Source organism: Nerophis lumbriciformis, linkage group LG09 (assembly GCF_033978685.3).
Source record: "Nerophis lumbriciformis linkage group LG09, RoL_Nlum_v2.1, whole genome shotgun sequence".
In the NCBI taxonomy this organism is placed as follows: Eukaryota; Metazoa; Chordata; class Actinopteri; order Syngnathiformes; family Syngnathidae; genus Nerophis; species Nerophis lumbriciformis.
The window spans coordinates 51094907-51111763 of record NC_084556.2 but is presented as its reverse complement, the minus strand read 5'-3'; the positions used below and the strand labels follow the sequence as shown (position 1 = coordinate 51111763).

The window sequence follows — 16857 nt, the reverse complement described above, 5'->3', positions numbered from 1 at the left end:
AGCACTTCAAATTTTTACACACACTTGTTATTTCATATGTTGACCACAGGAGGAGTACTTTTAAAACCGACACACAGTCAATTTGAAAAATCCTTCCTTTTTGGGACCACCCTAATTTTGATAGATTTCACCACCGGGGGTGCAAATGAGACATTCTCTATTAGATGCAATGGTTTTCCGTATTGGGACCATGATTTACGTCCTAACTTGTTCACACCTCCTTATATGGAAGATACTTTTCGTTGTTGATGTCTCTAGAAGGGTAGAAATACAAGAACACACACACACACATTCTTGTATTTGTTACCTTCTTGAGACTTCCAAAAAAATGCCTACCGCTTTAGGACCAGCCTTTCTAGATATATAAAGATGTGTATTTACAACATTAATAATATATACATACTATTTTTGACTAAAGAAGGGTTTTGTGAATGCACATATGAAACTGCTGTGGTTCGGTACCTCCAACAAGGTTAAGAACCACTCATCTAGCCTATTTCTATTCATTTGTCCATCAGTAAAATATTTTTAAAGACTACTCCAATTGTTTAGCTGACTATTTCTATCTGTGTGTGGCATTGCATTAGTCTTTTACAAGCTTCTCGTCTTATTCTACAGAATAAGATGGACGGTGTCCAACTTTGAATAATCAAAAAATGGTCCAAAATTTCCAAACTTCCCGAGCTTAACTTCCCGTGGTAAATTTCCGGAAAGTTTCCGGAAATGTATCGGAAGCTTTCCACCCCTTTGCAACCTAAATCCAAAGTCCCGCCCCTTAGCTAATTTTCTAACCACCCGCGGCACAATCATTAGCAGTCTAATACTAGCATGCTAATTTTGCAGGTATACGTCTCAGCGTCAAATATTTTGTTACTTGACAAATGATACCTGTTAGCATGCTAACGCTATTATGCTCTCAATCAATCAAAGTTTATTTATATAGCTCTTAATCACAACAGCTCAAAGGGCTATCTTAGCTTTTTATTTATTTTTTTAGCTAATTTTGTAGATATACACTTCAGTCCTATTTTAGTAGAGCTTGTTGTGAAAAAGGTCACAATTTCACAAGAAAAACTTTGAATGTTGGCAGTATTATAATAAAAGTCGGAATTTTACTCAACGCAAGTCAAAATTTTACAAGAAAAGCTGAACATTTGTGCAATATTATGGTAAAAGTTGGAATTTTACTCAAAGACAGTCGCAATTTTACAAGAAAAACTTTACATTTTGGCAATTTTAAGAAAAGAGTCGTAATTTTACTTCGACAAAAGTCACAATTTTATAGGAAAACTTAAATATTTTTGGCAATATTTTAATAATAATCGGGATTTAACTTGGCAAAATGATGACAAAAGTCACAATGTTACTCAAAAAATGTCACTGTTTCACAAGAACAAGGGAAAAAAATTGGCAATATTGTGATAAAAGTCCGATTTTCCTATGACAAATGTCACCATTTTGCATTAAAAAGTAATCGTTTTACATAAAAAAGTGATAACTTTATGAGAAAATATCGCAATATTACAGAAACAGAAAGAATATGAGAAATTGTTCCCAATTTTATAGGAAAAAAAGACTGCTTTAAGTTAATTTTTTTATATTTTAAATTTTTTTTTGTAATTGGTTTTTAATCTTCATTATTTACTTCAAGTTATTACAGTATGTCTTTATATAAATATTTATTTATTTATTTTTAATTAATTTTGGCCAAAGGGGGCGCATTTCAATTTCTTACACACACTTGTTATTACATATGTTGGCCAGAGGGGCAGCACTTCAAATTTTTACACACACTTGTTATTTCATATGTTGACCACAGGAGGAGTACTTTTAAAACCGACACACAGTCAATTTGAAAAATCCTTCCTTTTTGGGACCACCCTAATTTTGATAGATTTCACCACCGGGGGTGCAAATGAGACATTCTCTATTAGATGCAATGGTTTTCCGTATTGGGACCATGATTTACGTCCTAACTTGTTCACACCTCCTTATATGGAAGCTACTTTTCCTTGTTGATGTCTCTAGAAGGGTAGAAATACAAGAACACACCCACACACATTCTTGTATTTGTTACCTTCTTGAGACTTCCAAAAAAATGCCTACCGCTTTAGGACCAGCCTTTCTAGATATATAAAGATGTGTATTTACAACATTAATAATATATACATACTATTTTTGACTAAAGAAGGGTTTTGTGAATGCACATATGAAACTGCTGTGGTTCGGTACCTCCAACAAGGTTAAGAACCACTCATCTAGCCTATTTCTATTCATTTGTCCATCAGTAAAATATTTTTAAAGACTACTCCAATTGTTTAGCTGACTATTTCTATCTGTGTGTGGCATTGCATTAGTCTTTTACAAGCTTCTCGTCTTATTCTACAGAATAAGATGGACGGTGTCCAACTTTGAATAATCAAAAAATGGTCCAAAATTTCCAAACTTCCCGAGCTTAACTTCCCGTGGTAAATTTCCGGAAAGTTTCCGGAAATGTATCGGAAGCTTTCCACCCCTTTGCAACCTAAATCCAAAGTCCCGCCCCTTAGCTAATTTTCTAATCACAATCATTAGCAGTCTAACATTAGCATGCTAATTTTGCAGGTATACGCCTCAGCGTCAAATATTTTGTTACTTGACAAATGATACCTGTTAGCATGCTAACGCTATTATGCTCTCAATCAATCAAAGTTTATTTATGTAGCTCTTAATCACAACAGCTCAAAGGGCTATCCTAGCTTTTTATTTATTTTTTTAGCTAATTTTGTAGATATACACTTCAGTCCTATTTTAGTACTTGATGCATGCTAATGGTAACAATTGTTTCAGGTACACAGCCCAGAGTTATATATTATGGTACTTGACACATGTCACAGCTAGCATTTTAGCATGGTAACATTAGCATGCTAGACCCCTTTAGCAGGTGTACACCTCAGTGTCATATATGTTGGGATTTTACTAATGCTAACTGTAAGCATACTATTGTCAGCATGTTACCTTAGTATCTGTTAGCATCTTTTTCAGCTCATTTTGTTCATATTATTTCGTTTCTTGACGCTAACTGGCCAGCGTGCTAGCTGTTAGCATTCTAGTTCAACTTCGGCTCTTCAGCAGTCACATAAACTTTCTCATGAAATTGCACTTTCTCGTTTTTTGAAAAAATAAAATAAAAAAGGCTTATGTTGTACTGATTTTTGAAGGTGAAAACTACCAAAAAGGCCCCTGCATCGTTCGATTTGTCGAGGTGTGGCCCTCGATGCAAAAACGTTTATTTTATGTTTATTTTAATGCGGCAGTGTGCATTGTTAAAGTGTAAAGTTGTCATGTAAGTTTAGTGCTTAGAAGCAATATATAGATACCAATTCGGATTACCTTTCCCAGCCTTGGTCCAAAATATTCCAAAACCAACACAGAAAGCTCATATTTATGGTACAAAAACACACAATCTACCCACTGAACTGTGTGGACATCATAAAAATGTTAAAGCACGGCACATAATTCAAAATAACACCCATTTAAATCCATTACAATGCATCTTGGGTAAAACGCAAAACACTTTCAATTAGGGATGTCCGATAATGGCTTTTTGCCGATATCCGATATTGTCCAACTCTTTAATTACCGATACCGATATCAACCGATACCGATATATACAGTCGTGGAATTAACACATTATTATGCCTAATTTGGACAACCAGGTATGGTGAAGATAAGGTCTTTTTTTTTTTTAAATGTATAAAATAAAATAAGATAAATAAAAAAATAAAAAAATTCTTGAATAAAAAGAAAGTAAAACAATATAAAAACAGTTACATAGAAACTAGTAATGAATGAAAATGAGTAAAATTAACTGTTAAAGGTTAGTACTATTAGTGGAGCAGCAGCACGCACAATCATGTGTGCTTACGGACTGTATCCCTTGCAGACTGTATTGATATATATTGATATATAATGTAGGAACCAGAATATTAATAACAGAAAGAAGCAACCCTTTTGTGTGAATGAGTGTAAACGGGGGAGGGAGGTTTTTTGGGTTGGTGCACTACTTGTAAGTGTATCTTGTGTATTTTATGTTGATTTAATAAATAAATAAAAAAAATAAAATAAAAAACGATACCAATAATAAAAAAAACGATACCGATAATTTCTGATATTACATTTTAAAGCATTTGTCGGTCCACTTTCAATCAATGTTTATTTATTTAGCCCCAAATCACAAGTGTCTCAAAGTCTTTGACATGTTTGGCGTATTTTAGCTGTTTGATATTTCTGATGGATGACAAAACTTTAAGGAGGTCATCAGGGAAGTAAACAAGGTAGGAGTAGTTCACATACTCTTAGTATTCAATGTTTTATCTTTTATACTTCATATTGTAGTGATGGGGGAAGGGTCATTGTGTTGTTGTTTTAATTAATGCTTTGACAAACTGAAGTGTTTCTGAATAAAGTTCTGATAATACTGTAAATACTATATCTATTTTTGTACAAAATGATATAGGGACAAGCGGTAAAAAATGGATGGATGGATGGATAGTTACAATCAGCGCTGTGTTGTGCGTCGAAAATAATGTCTTCGTACACTGTTGTAGTATTATGGAGTATAATGTTTGGATATAATGTTCTTTAGTCATGATCTAGTACAGTGGTTCTCAAATGGGGGTACGCGTACCCCTGGGGGTACTTGAAGGTATGCCAACGGGTACGTGAGATTTTTTTTAAATATTCTAAAAATAGCAACAATTCAAAAATCCTTTATAAATATAAATAAAAACCTATCTTTTTTTTCCAAATAGTTCAAGAAAGACCACTACAAATGAGCAATATTTTTGCACTGTTATACAATTTAATAAATCAGAAACTGATGACAAAGTGCTGTATTTTACTTCTTTATCTCTTTTTTTCAACCAAATATGCTTTGCTCTGATTAGGGGGTACTTGAATTGAAAAAAAAATTTCACAGGGGGTACATCACTGAAAAAAGGTTGAGAACCACTGACCTAGTACAATGTACAATGTTCTAAGATAATGTTTTCATGTTCTCGTATTATGTTGTAGTATTATGTTGTAGTATCATGTTATAGTATTATGTTGTAGTATCATGTTATAGTATTATGTTGTAGCATCATGTTATAGTATTGTGTTGTAGTATATTGTTGGAGTTTTATGTTGTAGTGTTATGTTGTAGTGACATGTTATAGTATCATGTTGTAGTACAATGTTGTAGTATTATGTTGCAGTATAATGTCTTAATATAAACGGAATACAATGATTTGCAAATCATTTTCAACCCATATTCAGTTGAATATGCTACAAAGACAACATATTTGATGTTCAAACTGATAAACTTTTTTTTTTTTTTTTTTGCAAATAATCATTAACTTTAGAATTTGATGCCAGCAACACGTGCAGAGGTGGGTAGTAACGCGCTACATTTACTCCGTTACATCTACTTGAGTAACTTTTGGGATAAATTGTACTTCTAAGAGTAGTTTTAATGCAACATACTTTTACTTTTACTTGAGTATATTAATAGAGAAGAAACGCTACTTTTACTCCGCTACTTTTATCTACATTCAGCTCGCTACTCGCTACTAATTTTTATCGATCTGTTAATGCACGCCTTGTTTGTTTTGGTCTGTCAGACAGACCTTCATAGTGCCTGCGTTTCAACAAATACAGTCACTGGTGACGTTCACTCCGTTCCACCAATCAGATGCAGTCACTGGTGACGTTGGACCAATCAAACAGAGCCAGGCGGTCACATGACCTGACTTAAACAAGTTGATAAACTTATTGGGGTGTTACCATTTAGTGGTCAATTGTACGGAATATGTACTGTACTGTGCAATCTACTAATAAAAGTTCCAATCAATCAATCAAAAGTGTGAAGGAAAAAAGACCCTTTTTTATTTCAACCGTACATCCCCTCAAAAGCCTAAAGACTGACTGCACAGTTCCTGTCTTCACAATAAAAGTGCCGCTCCATCGCGCCTGCGCTTTCAAAACAAGAGTCTCCGAAAGCCAGCGCAAACAAGCTAGCAAGCTACGGAGTTTGCCGCCAATGTATTTCTTGTAAAGTGTATAAAAAACGAATATGGAAGCTGGACAAATAAGATGCCAAAAACCAACCACTTTCATGTGGTATTAGACAGAAAGGAGGAACTTTTTTTCACCTCCATTTGAAAACGTGGACGTTATCATCACTACTGTCTGATTACAATCAATGCAAGTCATCAGAATCAGGTAATTCACCAACTTATATTCTTGTCTTCATGAAAGAAAGGAATCTATATGTGTTAAACATGCATGTATATTCATTAAAACACCTTTAACATGTAAACAAAAACGGCAAAATAAATAAATATGAATTATATACTGTATATATATATATGTGTGTATATATATATATATATATATATATATATATATATATATATATATATATATATATATATATATATATATATAAATGTGTATATATATATATATATATATATATATATATATATATGTATGTGTGTGTGTATATATATATGTGTGTGTGTATATATATATATATATATATATATATATATATGTATGTGTATATATATATGTGTATATATATATATATATATATATCTATATATATATATATATATATATATATACATATATATATATATATATATATATATATGTATGTGTGTGTCTATATATATATATATATATATATATATATATATATATATATATATATATATATATATATATATATATATATATATATATATATATATATGTATGTGTGGGAAAAAAATCACAAGACTACTTCATCTCTACAGGCCTGTTTCATGAGGGGTTCCCTCAATCATCAGGAGATTTTAATGGAAGCATTCACATACCATGGTTTAAATAGGGCACAGAGTGGGTAGGTACAGGCTGGCGTAGGGGCGTGGTGATTCGCTCATGTGTTACCTAGGAGGTGTTTCCGTCTGTGGCGGCATGCTGATACAATTTCGCTGCGCTTGTTGAGGGATGACAGGTCTGGACGGTAAATAATAAACAGTTTCTCTTTCAAGCATAGGTTGCATCTTTTATTACCACTATTGTAAGGTGTGCTGGATGCAAGAATTTGCCATGTTATTGAATATTCAACATTATTGTCTTTGAGGTCCCAAATGTGTTTGCTGAGTTCTGTGGTATTCCGCAGGTTTTGGTTCCTGAAAGAAGCCTTGTGATTGTTCCATCTGGTTTTAAACTCTCCCTCGGTTAATCCTACATATGTGTCGGATGTGTTAATGTCCTTGCGTGTTACCTTAGATTGGTAGACAACTGATGTTTGTAAGCACCCCCCCGTTGAGAGGGCAATCAGGTTTCTTGCGGCAGTTGCAGCCTTTGTTGGTTTTGGGGTCGCTCTGTCCGGGGGCCGACGGCTCATTTGCAATTGTTTTGTTGTGGTTTGAGATAATTTGTCGTATATTGTTCATACAGCTGTAGCTCAATTTAATGTTGTTCTTGTTGAATACTTTTCTTAGGGTGTTGCCTTTGGGGAAGTGTTTGTCAATCAGACTGAGGAATTTGTGGCCAATGTTAGTTGAAACGTCTCAACTAATAAAAGGAATTTGTGGCCAATGTTAGTTGAAACGTCTCAACTAACATTGGCCACAAATTCCTCAGTCTGATTGACAAACACTTCCCCAAAGGCAACACCCTAAGAAAAGTATTCAACAAGAACAACATTAAATTGAGCTACAGCTGTATGAACAATATACGACAAATTATCTCAAACCACAACAAAACAATTGCAAATGAGCCGTCGGCCCCCGGACAGAGCGACCCCAAAACCAACAAAGGCTGCAACTGCCGCAAGAAACCTGATTGCCCTCTCAACGGGGGGTGCTTACAAACATCAGTTGTCTACCAATCTAAGGTAACACGCAAGGACATTAACACATCCGACACATATGTAGGATTAACCGAGGGAGAGTTTAAAACCAGATGGAACAATCACAAGGCTTCTTTCAGGAACCAAAACCTGCGGAATACCACAGAACTCAGCAAACACATTTGGGACCTCAAAGACAATAATGTTGAATATTCAATAACATGGCAAATTCTTGCATCCAGCACACCTTACAATAGTGGTAATAAATGATGCAACCTATGCTTGAAAGAGAAACTGTTTATTATATACCGTCCAGACCTGGCATCCCTCAACAAGCGCAGCGAAATTGTCACAGCATGCCGCCATAGACGGAAACACCTCCTAGGTAACACATGAGCCAATCACCACGCCCCTAGGCCAGCCTGTACCCACCCACTCTGTGCCCTATATAAACCATGGTATGCGAATGCTCCCATTAAAATCTCCTGATGATTGAGGGTACCCCCCCTCATGAAACAGGCCTGTAGAGATGAAATAGTCTTGTGATTTTTTTCCCACACATACATATATATATATATATATATATATATATATATATATATATATATATATATATGATATGTGTGTGTATGTTACTCATCAGTTACTCAGTACTTGAGTAGTTTTTTCACAACATACTTTTTACTTTTACTCAAGTAAATATTTGGGTGACGACTCCTTACTTTTACTTGAGTAATAAATCTCTAAAGTAACAGTACTCTTACTTGAGTACAATTTCTGGCTACTCTACCCACCTCTGAACACGTGACAAAGAAGTTGGGAAAGGTGGCAATAAATACTGATAAAGTTGAGGAATGCTCATCGAACACTTATTTGGAACATCCTACAGGTGAACTATAATATTTGGTATCATATTATAGTACAATGCTGTAATATCATGTTGTCATATCATGTTGTAGTATCATATTATAGTATAATGTTGTAGTATCAAGTTGTAGTATAATGTTGTAGTATCGCCTTGTGGTGTAACGGGTGCGTAGATTGACACGAGGCTAGTGTCGCCGTTACCAAGGCAACACCAAAGCATCTGCCGCTGATTGGACGTGACGGCGCGTTACCTGGCGGGGGCAGGTGGACTTACTTTGCCATGGCAGCTGCAGGAAGCGTTCTGCGGAGGCAAAGAGAGAAGAGCGCGCAGGTCAGAGCATCAGTGGCGTGTGAGCGGCCGGAGCGAGCGAGGCTAATCTGGGGCAGATTAGGATTAATCCAAATGGCCGCTGGCCGATTGAGGTGGTTGCGTCACGCGGTGGACGCCACTATTTCAGGGAGCGCTAAAGGGATCACGGGGAATTACGGGAATGAATGAAATCCGAAGACAAGCTCCGTGATGAGGATGAGCAGGTCGAGAGTGCACCGGCACTTCATCGCCATCCTCATCATGCTCCCCGAGACACTTCATTAGGTACACATGAAATCGCAATCACCACCGCCATGACCTTATTTGGTCATATTAGAAACAGCAGTGTTCTAACTATCGTGGGATCACACTCCTCAGCCTTCCCGGTAAGGTCTATTCAGGTGGACTGGAGAGGAGGCTACGCCGGATAGTCGAACCTCGGATCCAGGAGGAACACTGTGGTTTTTGTCCTGGTCGTGGAACGGTAGACCAGCTCTATACTCTCGGCAGGGTCCTTGAGGGTGCATGGGAGTTTGCCCAACCAGTCTACATGTGCTTTGTGGACTTGGAGAAGGCATTCGACCGTGTCCCTCGGGAAGTCCTGTGGGGAGTGCTCAGAGAGTATGGGGTATCGGACTGTCTGATTGTGGCGGTCCGCTCCCTGTATGATCAGTGTCAGAGCTTGGTCCGCATTGCCGGCAGTAAGTCGGACACGTTTCCAGTGAGGGTTGGACTCCGCCAAGGCTGCCCTTTGTCGCCGATTCTGTTCATAACTTCTATGGACAGAATTTGTAGGCGCAGTCAGGGCGCTGAGGGGATTAGGTGATGTGGTCCTGATGGCTTCAACTGGCCAGGATCTTCAGCTCTCATTGGATCGGTTCGCAGCCGAGTGTGAAGCGACTTGGATGAGAATCAGCACCTCCAAGTGTCCGAGTCCATGGTTCTCTCCCGGGAAAGGGTGGAGTGCCATCTCCGGGTTGGGGAGGAGACCCTGCCCCAAGTGGAGGAGTTCAAGTACCTCTGAGTCTTGTTCACGAGTGAGGGAAGAGTGGATCGTGAGATCGACAGGCGGATCGGTGCGGCGTGTTCAGTAATGCGGACGCTGTATCGATCCGTTGTGGTGATAAAAGGAGCTGAGCCAGAAGGCAAAGCTCTCAATTTACCGGTCGATCTACGTTCCCATCCTCACCTATGGTCATGAGCTTTGGGTTATGACCGAAAGGACAAGATCACGGGTACAAGCGGCCGAAATTAGTTTCCTCCGCCGGGTGGCGGGGCTCTCCCTTAGAGATAGGGTGAGAAGCTCTGTCATCCGGAAGGAACTCAGAGTAAAGCCGCTGCTCCTCGACAAAGAGAGGAGCCAGATGAGGTGGTTCGGGCATCTGGTCAGGATGCCACCCGAACGCCTCCCTAGGGAGGTGTTCAGGGCACATCCGACCGGCAGGAGGCCACGGGAAAGACCCAGGACACGTTGGGAAGACTATGTCTCCCGGCTGGCCTGGGAACGCCTCGGGATCCCCCTGGAGGAGCTGGACGAAGTGGCTGGGGAGAGGGAAGTCTGGGCTTCTCCGCTTAGGCAGTGAACCTCGCCGGAGTGTACCTAATGAAGTGGACACTTTGATGTTTGCTTACAAACCGACAAACGTCACATGACCTCGTCTTTGTCGGTCGTCAAAGCTCTCACTCTAAGACGTTCATTTAAATTAAAATGTTTCTAAAAAAACAAAGGAAACAATCTCACCTCTTGTCAGTCGTGGAGTATGCGCAGGGCGTCTCAGGAGGAAACACGGCGGCGTCCCAAGTTCGCGCTGGCTCCTTTATACCGGCGGGGGCAACGTTGTGGCTAATCGGCCTCGTTATTGCTGTCGTGGCCTGCTGGCTAATCCAATCAAGCAATCAATGGCTTTTGGACCACAAAAGGTTTAAAAATACGCAGCAGACACACAACCTGTTGTTCTTCTTCGCCACCACACAATTTCTAGGATCACATAAGATAAGATAAGATCATTTATAGTTACTTCTACTTGTCGACATTTCTTCTTTACTTTTTTTAAAGTACCAACAATAGTGAGGGGAGCAGTGAGCAGCAGCAGTGGCCGCGCCCGGGAATCATTTTGGTGATTTAACCCCCAATTCCAACCCTTGATGCTGAGTGCAAAGCAGGGAGGTAATTTTCAATGGGAGACAGGTCTGGACTACAGGCAGGCCAGTCTAGTACCCGCACTCTTTCACTACAAAGCCACGCTGTTGTAATAACGTGGCTTGGCATTGTTTTGCTGAAATAAGCAGGGGCGTCCATGGTAACGTTGCTTGGATGGCAACATATGTTGCTCCAAAACCTGTATGTACCTTTCAGCATTAATGGTGCCTTCACAGATGTGTAAGTTACCCATGTCTTGGGCACTAATACACCCCCATACCATCACACATGCTGGCTTTTCAACTTTGCGCCTATAACAATCCGGATGGTTCTTTTCCTCTTTGGTCCGGAGGACACAACGTCCACAATTTCCAAAACAATTTGAAATGTGAACTCGTCAGACCACAGAACACTTTTACACTTTGCATCCGTCCATCTTAGATGAGATCGGGCCCAGCGGGTGTTGTTGATAAATGGCTTTCGCTTTGCATAGCACAGTTTTAACTTGCACTTACAGATGTGGCGACCAACTGTAGTTACTGACAGCGGTTTTCTGAAGTGTTCCTGAGCCCATGTGGTGATATCCTTTACACGCCGATGTCGCTTTTTGATGCAGTACCCGCCTGAGGGATCGAAGGTCACGGGCATTCAATGTTACATGCAGTGATTTCTCCAGATTAGTGATGGGTCCGGCAACACCGATGCATCGGCGCATGCGTCGAGCTCATAGAGCAAAACCCTGTGTCGTGTTTTAGAAAGTCACGTGACCCATCATGAGCTGTTTTGGTCACGTGACCGATACGCCAACTGTGTCGCCTCCTCTGTGCCCTGTGAGCGGCTCTTTTCTACAGCCGGAGAAATAATAACTAAGAAGAGAAATCGTCTAAAATGTAATACGTCGGAAAAACTTTTTTTTTTTTTTTAATAAAAATGTGTAAAAAAAATAAAATTAAAAAAATTCCCAGTCCACAATCATCCACAACACGTTCTCTTAGATTTCCATGTTATGATACATGTTCACATTATTTATTGACTGTATCTAAAAAAGACAAAAGTATATTTTTATTTAAATGAAGATATGAAATAATCCTAAATGAAATACAATGACTTGGTTTATATTATTGTATATACTAGGGCAGGGGTCACCAACGCGGTGCCCGCGGGCACCAGGTAGCCCGTAAGCACCAGATGAGTTGCCCGCTTGCCTGTTCTAAAAATAGCTCAAAGAGCAGCACTTATCACTGAGCTGCCTCTATTTTTTAAATTGTATTTATTTATTAGCAAGCTGGTCTCGCTTTGCTCGACATTTTTAATTCTAAAAGAGACAAAACTCAAATAGAATTTGAAAATCCAAGAAAGTATTTTAAAGACTTGGTCTTCACTTGGAATAAGCGGTAGAAAATGGATGGATGGATGGGTCTTCACTTGTTTAAATAAATTCATTTATTTTTTTACTTTGCTTCTTATTACTTTTAGAAATACAATATTAAAGAAAAAATACAACCTTAAAAATGATTTTAGGATTTTTAAACAAATATACCTTTTTACCTTTTAAATGTCTTCCTCTTCTTTCCTGACAATTTAAATCAATGTTCAAGTACATTTTTATAATTTTTTATTGTAAAGAATAATAAATATTTTAGCTTCTGGTTTTTCGACGAAGAATATTTGTGAAATATTTCTTCAAACTTACTATGATTAAAATTCAAAAAAATTATTCTGGCAAATCTAGAAAATCTGTAGAATCAAATTTAAATCTTATTTCAAAGTATTTTGAATTTCTTTTAAAATTGTTGTTCTGGAAAATCTAGAAGAAATACTGATTTGTCTTTGTTAGAAATATAGCTTGGTCCAATTTGTTAAATATTCTAACAAAGTGCAGATTGGATTTTAACCAATTTAAAACATGTCATCAAAATTCTAAAATTGATCTTAATCAGGAAAAAATTACTAATGATGTTCCATAAATTCTTTTTTTAATTTTTTCAAAAAGATTCAAATTAGCTAGTTTTTCTCTTCTTTTTGTCGGTTGAATTTTGAATTTTAAAGAGTCGAAATTGAAGATAAACTATGTTTCAAAATTGTATTTTTATTTTTTTCGTGTTTTCTCCTCTTTTAAACCGTTCAATTAAGTGTTTTTTTCATCATTTATTCTCTACAAAAAACCTTCCGTAAAAGGAAAAAAAAATGTACGACAGAATGACAGCCAGAAATACCCATTTTTTTATATATATAAATGTATTTATTTAGCTATTCTTGTTTAAATCACACTTACGTGTAACTTACAAATGACAATATATTTATTTATTTAAGTGTGTATCAAACTGGTAGCCCTTCGCATTAATCAGTACCCAAGAAGTAGTTTTTGGTTTCAAAAAGGTTGGTGACCCCTGTACTAGGGCATCAAATCAGTGTCAGTTGAGTCGGTCCATAGGTTGCCTGTAGGGATTTCTAATGTCCAGCAGATGTCAGTATTTAGTGACACAGTATCGACAGAGTATCAATACAGTTTTGCAATGTGTCGAAACGCTTCATGACGCCTCATCAACCCATCACTAGTAGCGACCAACTGTAGTTACTGACAGAGGTTTTCTGAAGTGTTCCTGAGCCCATGTGGTGATATCCTTTACACACTGATGTCGCTTTTTGATGCAGTACCCGCCTGAGGGATCGAAGGTCACGGGCATTCAATGTTACGTGCAGTGATTTCTCCAGATTCTCTGAACCTTTTGATGATGTCACGGACCGTAGATGGTGAAATCGCTAAATTCCTTGCAATAGCTGGTTGAGAAATGTTGTCCTTAAACAATTTGCTCACGCATTTGTTGACAAAGTGGTGACCCTCGCCCCGTCCTTGTTGCATGGAAGCTGTTTTTATACCCAATCATGGCAACCACCTGTTCCCAATTAGCCTGTTCACCCGTGGGATGTTCCAAATAAGTGTTTGATGAGCATTCCTCAACTTTCTCAGTCTTTTTTGCCACTCGTGCCAGCTTTTTTGAAACATGTTGCAGGCATCAAATTCCAAATGGGCTAATGTTTGCCAAAAATTAAAGTTTTGCAGTTGGAACATTAGATATCTTGTCTTTACAGTCTATTCAATTGAATATAAGTTGAAAAGGATTTGCACATCATTGTATTCTGTTTTTATTTACCATTTTACACACTGGTTGTGTACATTGTATTATACACATTGTATAGTTGTATAGTGTTGTGTAAGTGACTGTTGTGATGGAAAAGGTAAGTTTAGGTTGCTCACTTTTAGCCGCCGAGTTGTTTTTACCTGAAGTGCTTCTTAGAAACAGTTTATCTCCACAAATAACTTCCCTCGAACTAATGTGGACTCCAGGGAGTCCAGGGGACGGATTTAGGACTATCCTGTCCGCACGGTGCCAACATGGACACTAAGCACTTGATTCCTACGGCGCCTCCCAGAACGTGCCAAAGATTAGCAGCACTCGACCGAACATTTCAGTCAAAAGCGATTAACTCCGAACACACAAAACCGGAAGACGTCCGAGCAAGTCCTTATGGAAATTACACCTTTTTTTTGGACAGGCGCTGCAGCGGACACCTCTGGACAACAGTAGGAGGAAACAAATAATGTGTAAAAATGAATAAATACAATAAGATCAAATATAAGCGGTAGAAAATGGATGGATGGATGGATGGAAGACAAAATATGTAAATAAATGTTTTAATTTTATTTATTTATTTTTTATTTTTTTTTACATTTATTACATTTTACAAAAAAACAAAAAAACAAACAAACAAAAAAAATATATATATATATATATATATATATATATATATATATATATATATATATATATATATACTCCAAAACCAACAAAGGCTGTAACTGTCGAAAGAAACCTGATTGCCCTCTCAACGGGGGGTGCTTACAAACATCAGTTGTCTACCAATCTAAGGTAAGCACCCCCCTCTCAACGGGGGGTGCTTACAAACATCAGTTGTCTACCAATCTAAGGTAATACGCAAGGACATTAACACATCCGACACATATGTAGGATTAACCGAGGGAGAATTCAAAACCAGATGGAACAATCACAAGGCTTCTTTCAGGAACAAAAACCTGCGAAATACCACAGAACTTAGCAAACACATTTGGGACCTCAAAGACAATAATGTTGAATATTCAATAACATGGCAAATTCTTGCATCCAGCACACCTTACAATAGTGGTAATAAAAGATGCAACCTATGCTTGAAAGAGAAACTGTTTATTATTTACCGTCCAGACCTGTCATCCCTCAACAAGCGCAGCGTAATTGTCACAGCATGCCGCCATAGACGGAAACACCTCCTAGGTAACACATGAGCCAATCACCACGCCCCTACGCCAGCCTGTACCCACCCACTCTGTGCCCTATATAAACCATGGTATGCGAATGCTCCCATTAAAATCTCCTGATGATTGAGGGTACCCCCCCTCATGAAACAGGCCTGTAGAGATGAAATAGTCTTGTGATTTTTTTTCCCACACATACATATATATATATATATATATATATATATATATATATATATATATATATATATATATATATATATATATATATATATATATATATATATATATATATATATATATATATATATATTAATAGTTGGATCTTATTTATTATTTATTAACGTTTTTTTCAATGGATGGATGGATGGAAGATAAAATATGTAAATAAATGTTAAAAAAATTTTAAATTAATTTTTTTACATTTATTACATTTTACAACAACAACAAAAAATAATATATATATATATATATATATATATATATATATATATATATATATATATATATATATATATATATATATATATATATATATATATATATATATATATTAATTAATAGTTGGATCTTATTTATTATTTATTAACGTTTTTTTCAATGGATGGATGGATGGAAGATAAAATATGTAAATAAATGTTTTAATTTTTTTATTTATTTTTTTACATTTATTACATTTTACCAAAAAATATATATATATATATATAAATTAATGAATAGTTGGATCTTATTTATTATTTATTAACGTTTTTTTCAATGGCGCTATCTGGCGGATGTCCTCAACTCTTCTTTTTTTCTTTTTTTTTTTTTTTGAATTTTCTAAACCTTTATTTATAAATTGCAACATTTAAAAACAGTTGAGAAATAATAACCAAAATAAGTACAAAACAGCACCAGGGGGTTGTAAATTCAAAGTAACTAAAATAGAATGCAATATATATATATATATATATATATATATATATATATATATATATTAGGGCTGCAACCAGGGGCACTGAAAAGGGGGGAGTAAAGGAGACGGATTCTAGGGGCCCATGATGGAGGGGGGCCAAGAGAGGCCCCTAATGATGATGAAATTATAATACAGAAAAAATAATGACATTGTGTTGGGGGCCCTGTAAAGATTCTTTTCATGGGGCCCAACATCCCTAGCGGCGCCCCTGGCTGCAACAACTAACCGATTATAAAAATAGTTGCCGGTTAATTTAGTCATCGATTCGTTGGATCTATGCTATGCACATTCGTAGAGGCTTTTTTATTTATTTATTTATTTTTTATAAAAATTTTTTTTTTTAAATAAACCTTTATTTATAAACTGCAAGATGTACAAACAGCTGAGAAACAATAATCAAAATAAG

The 16857-nt window shown here is 36.9% G+C and overlaps 1 protein-coding gene across 1 annotated transcript in view; it reads right to left on the bottom strand.

Moving 5' to 3' along the window:
- The window catches only part of arr3a (arrestin 3a, retinal (X-arrestin)), a 54699-nt gene extending 43894 nt beyond the window's left edge, over positions 1-10805 (bottom strand). Inside the window, exons 1-2 of the mRNA XM_061962933.2 lie at positions 10786-10805; positions 9009-9035 (exon numbers count right to left, since the gene is read on the bottom strand). Coding sequence (XP_061818917.1) covers positions 9009-9016 — 8 coding nt within the window. The 5' untranslated portion in view covers positions 9017-9035; positions 10786-10805. The remainder of the gene's footprint in view (positions 1-9008; positions 9036-10785) is intronic.
- Positions 10806-16857: the final 6052 nt, after the last annotated feature.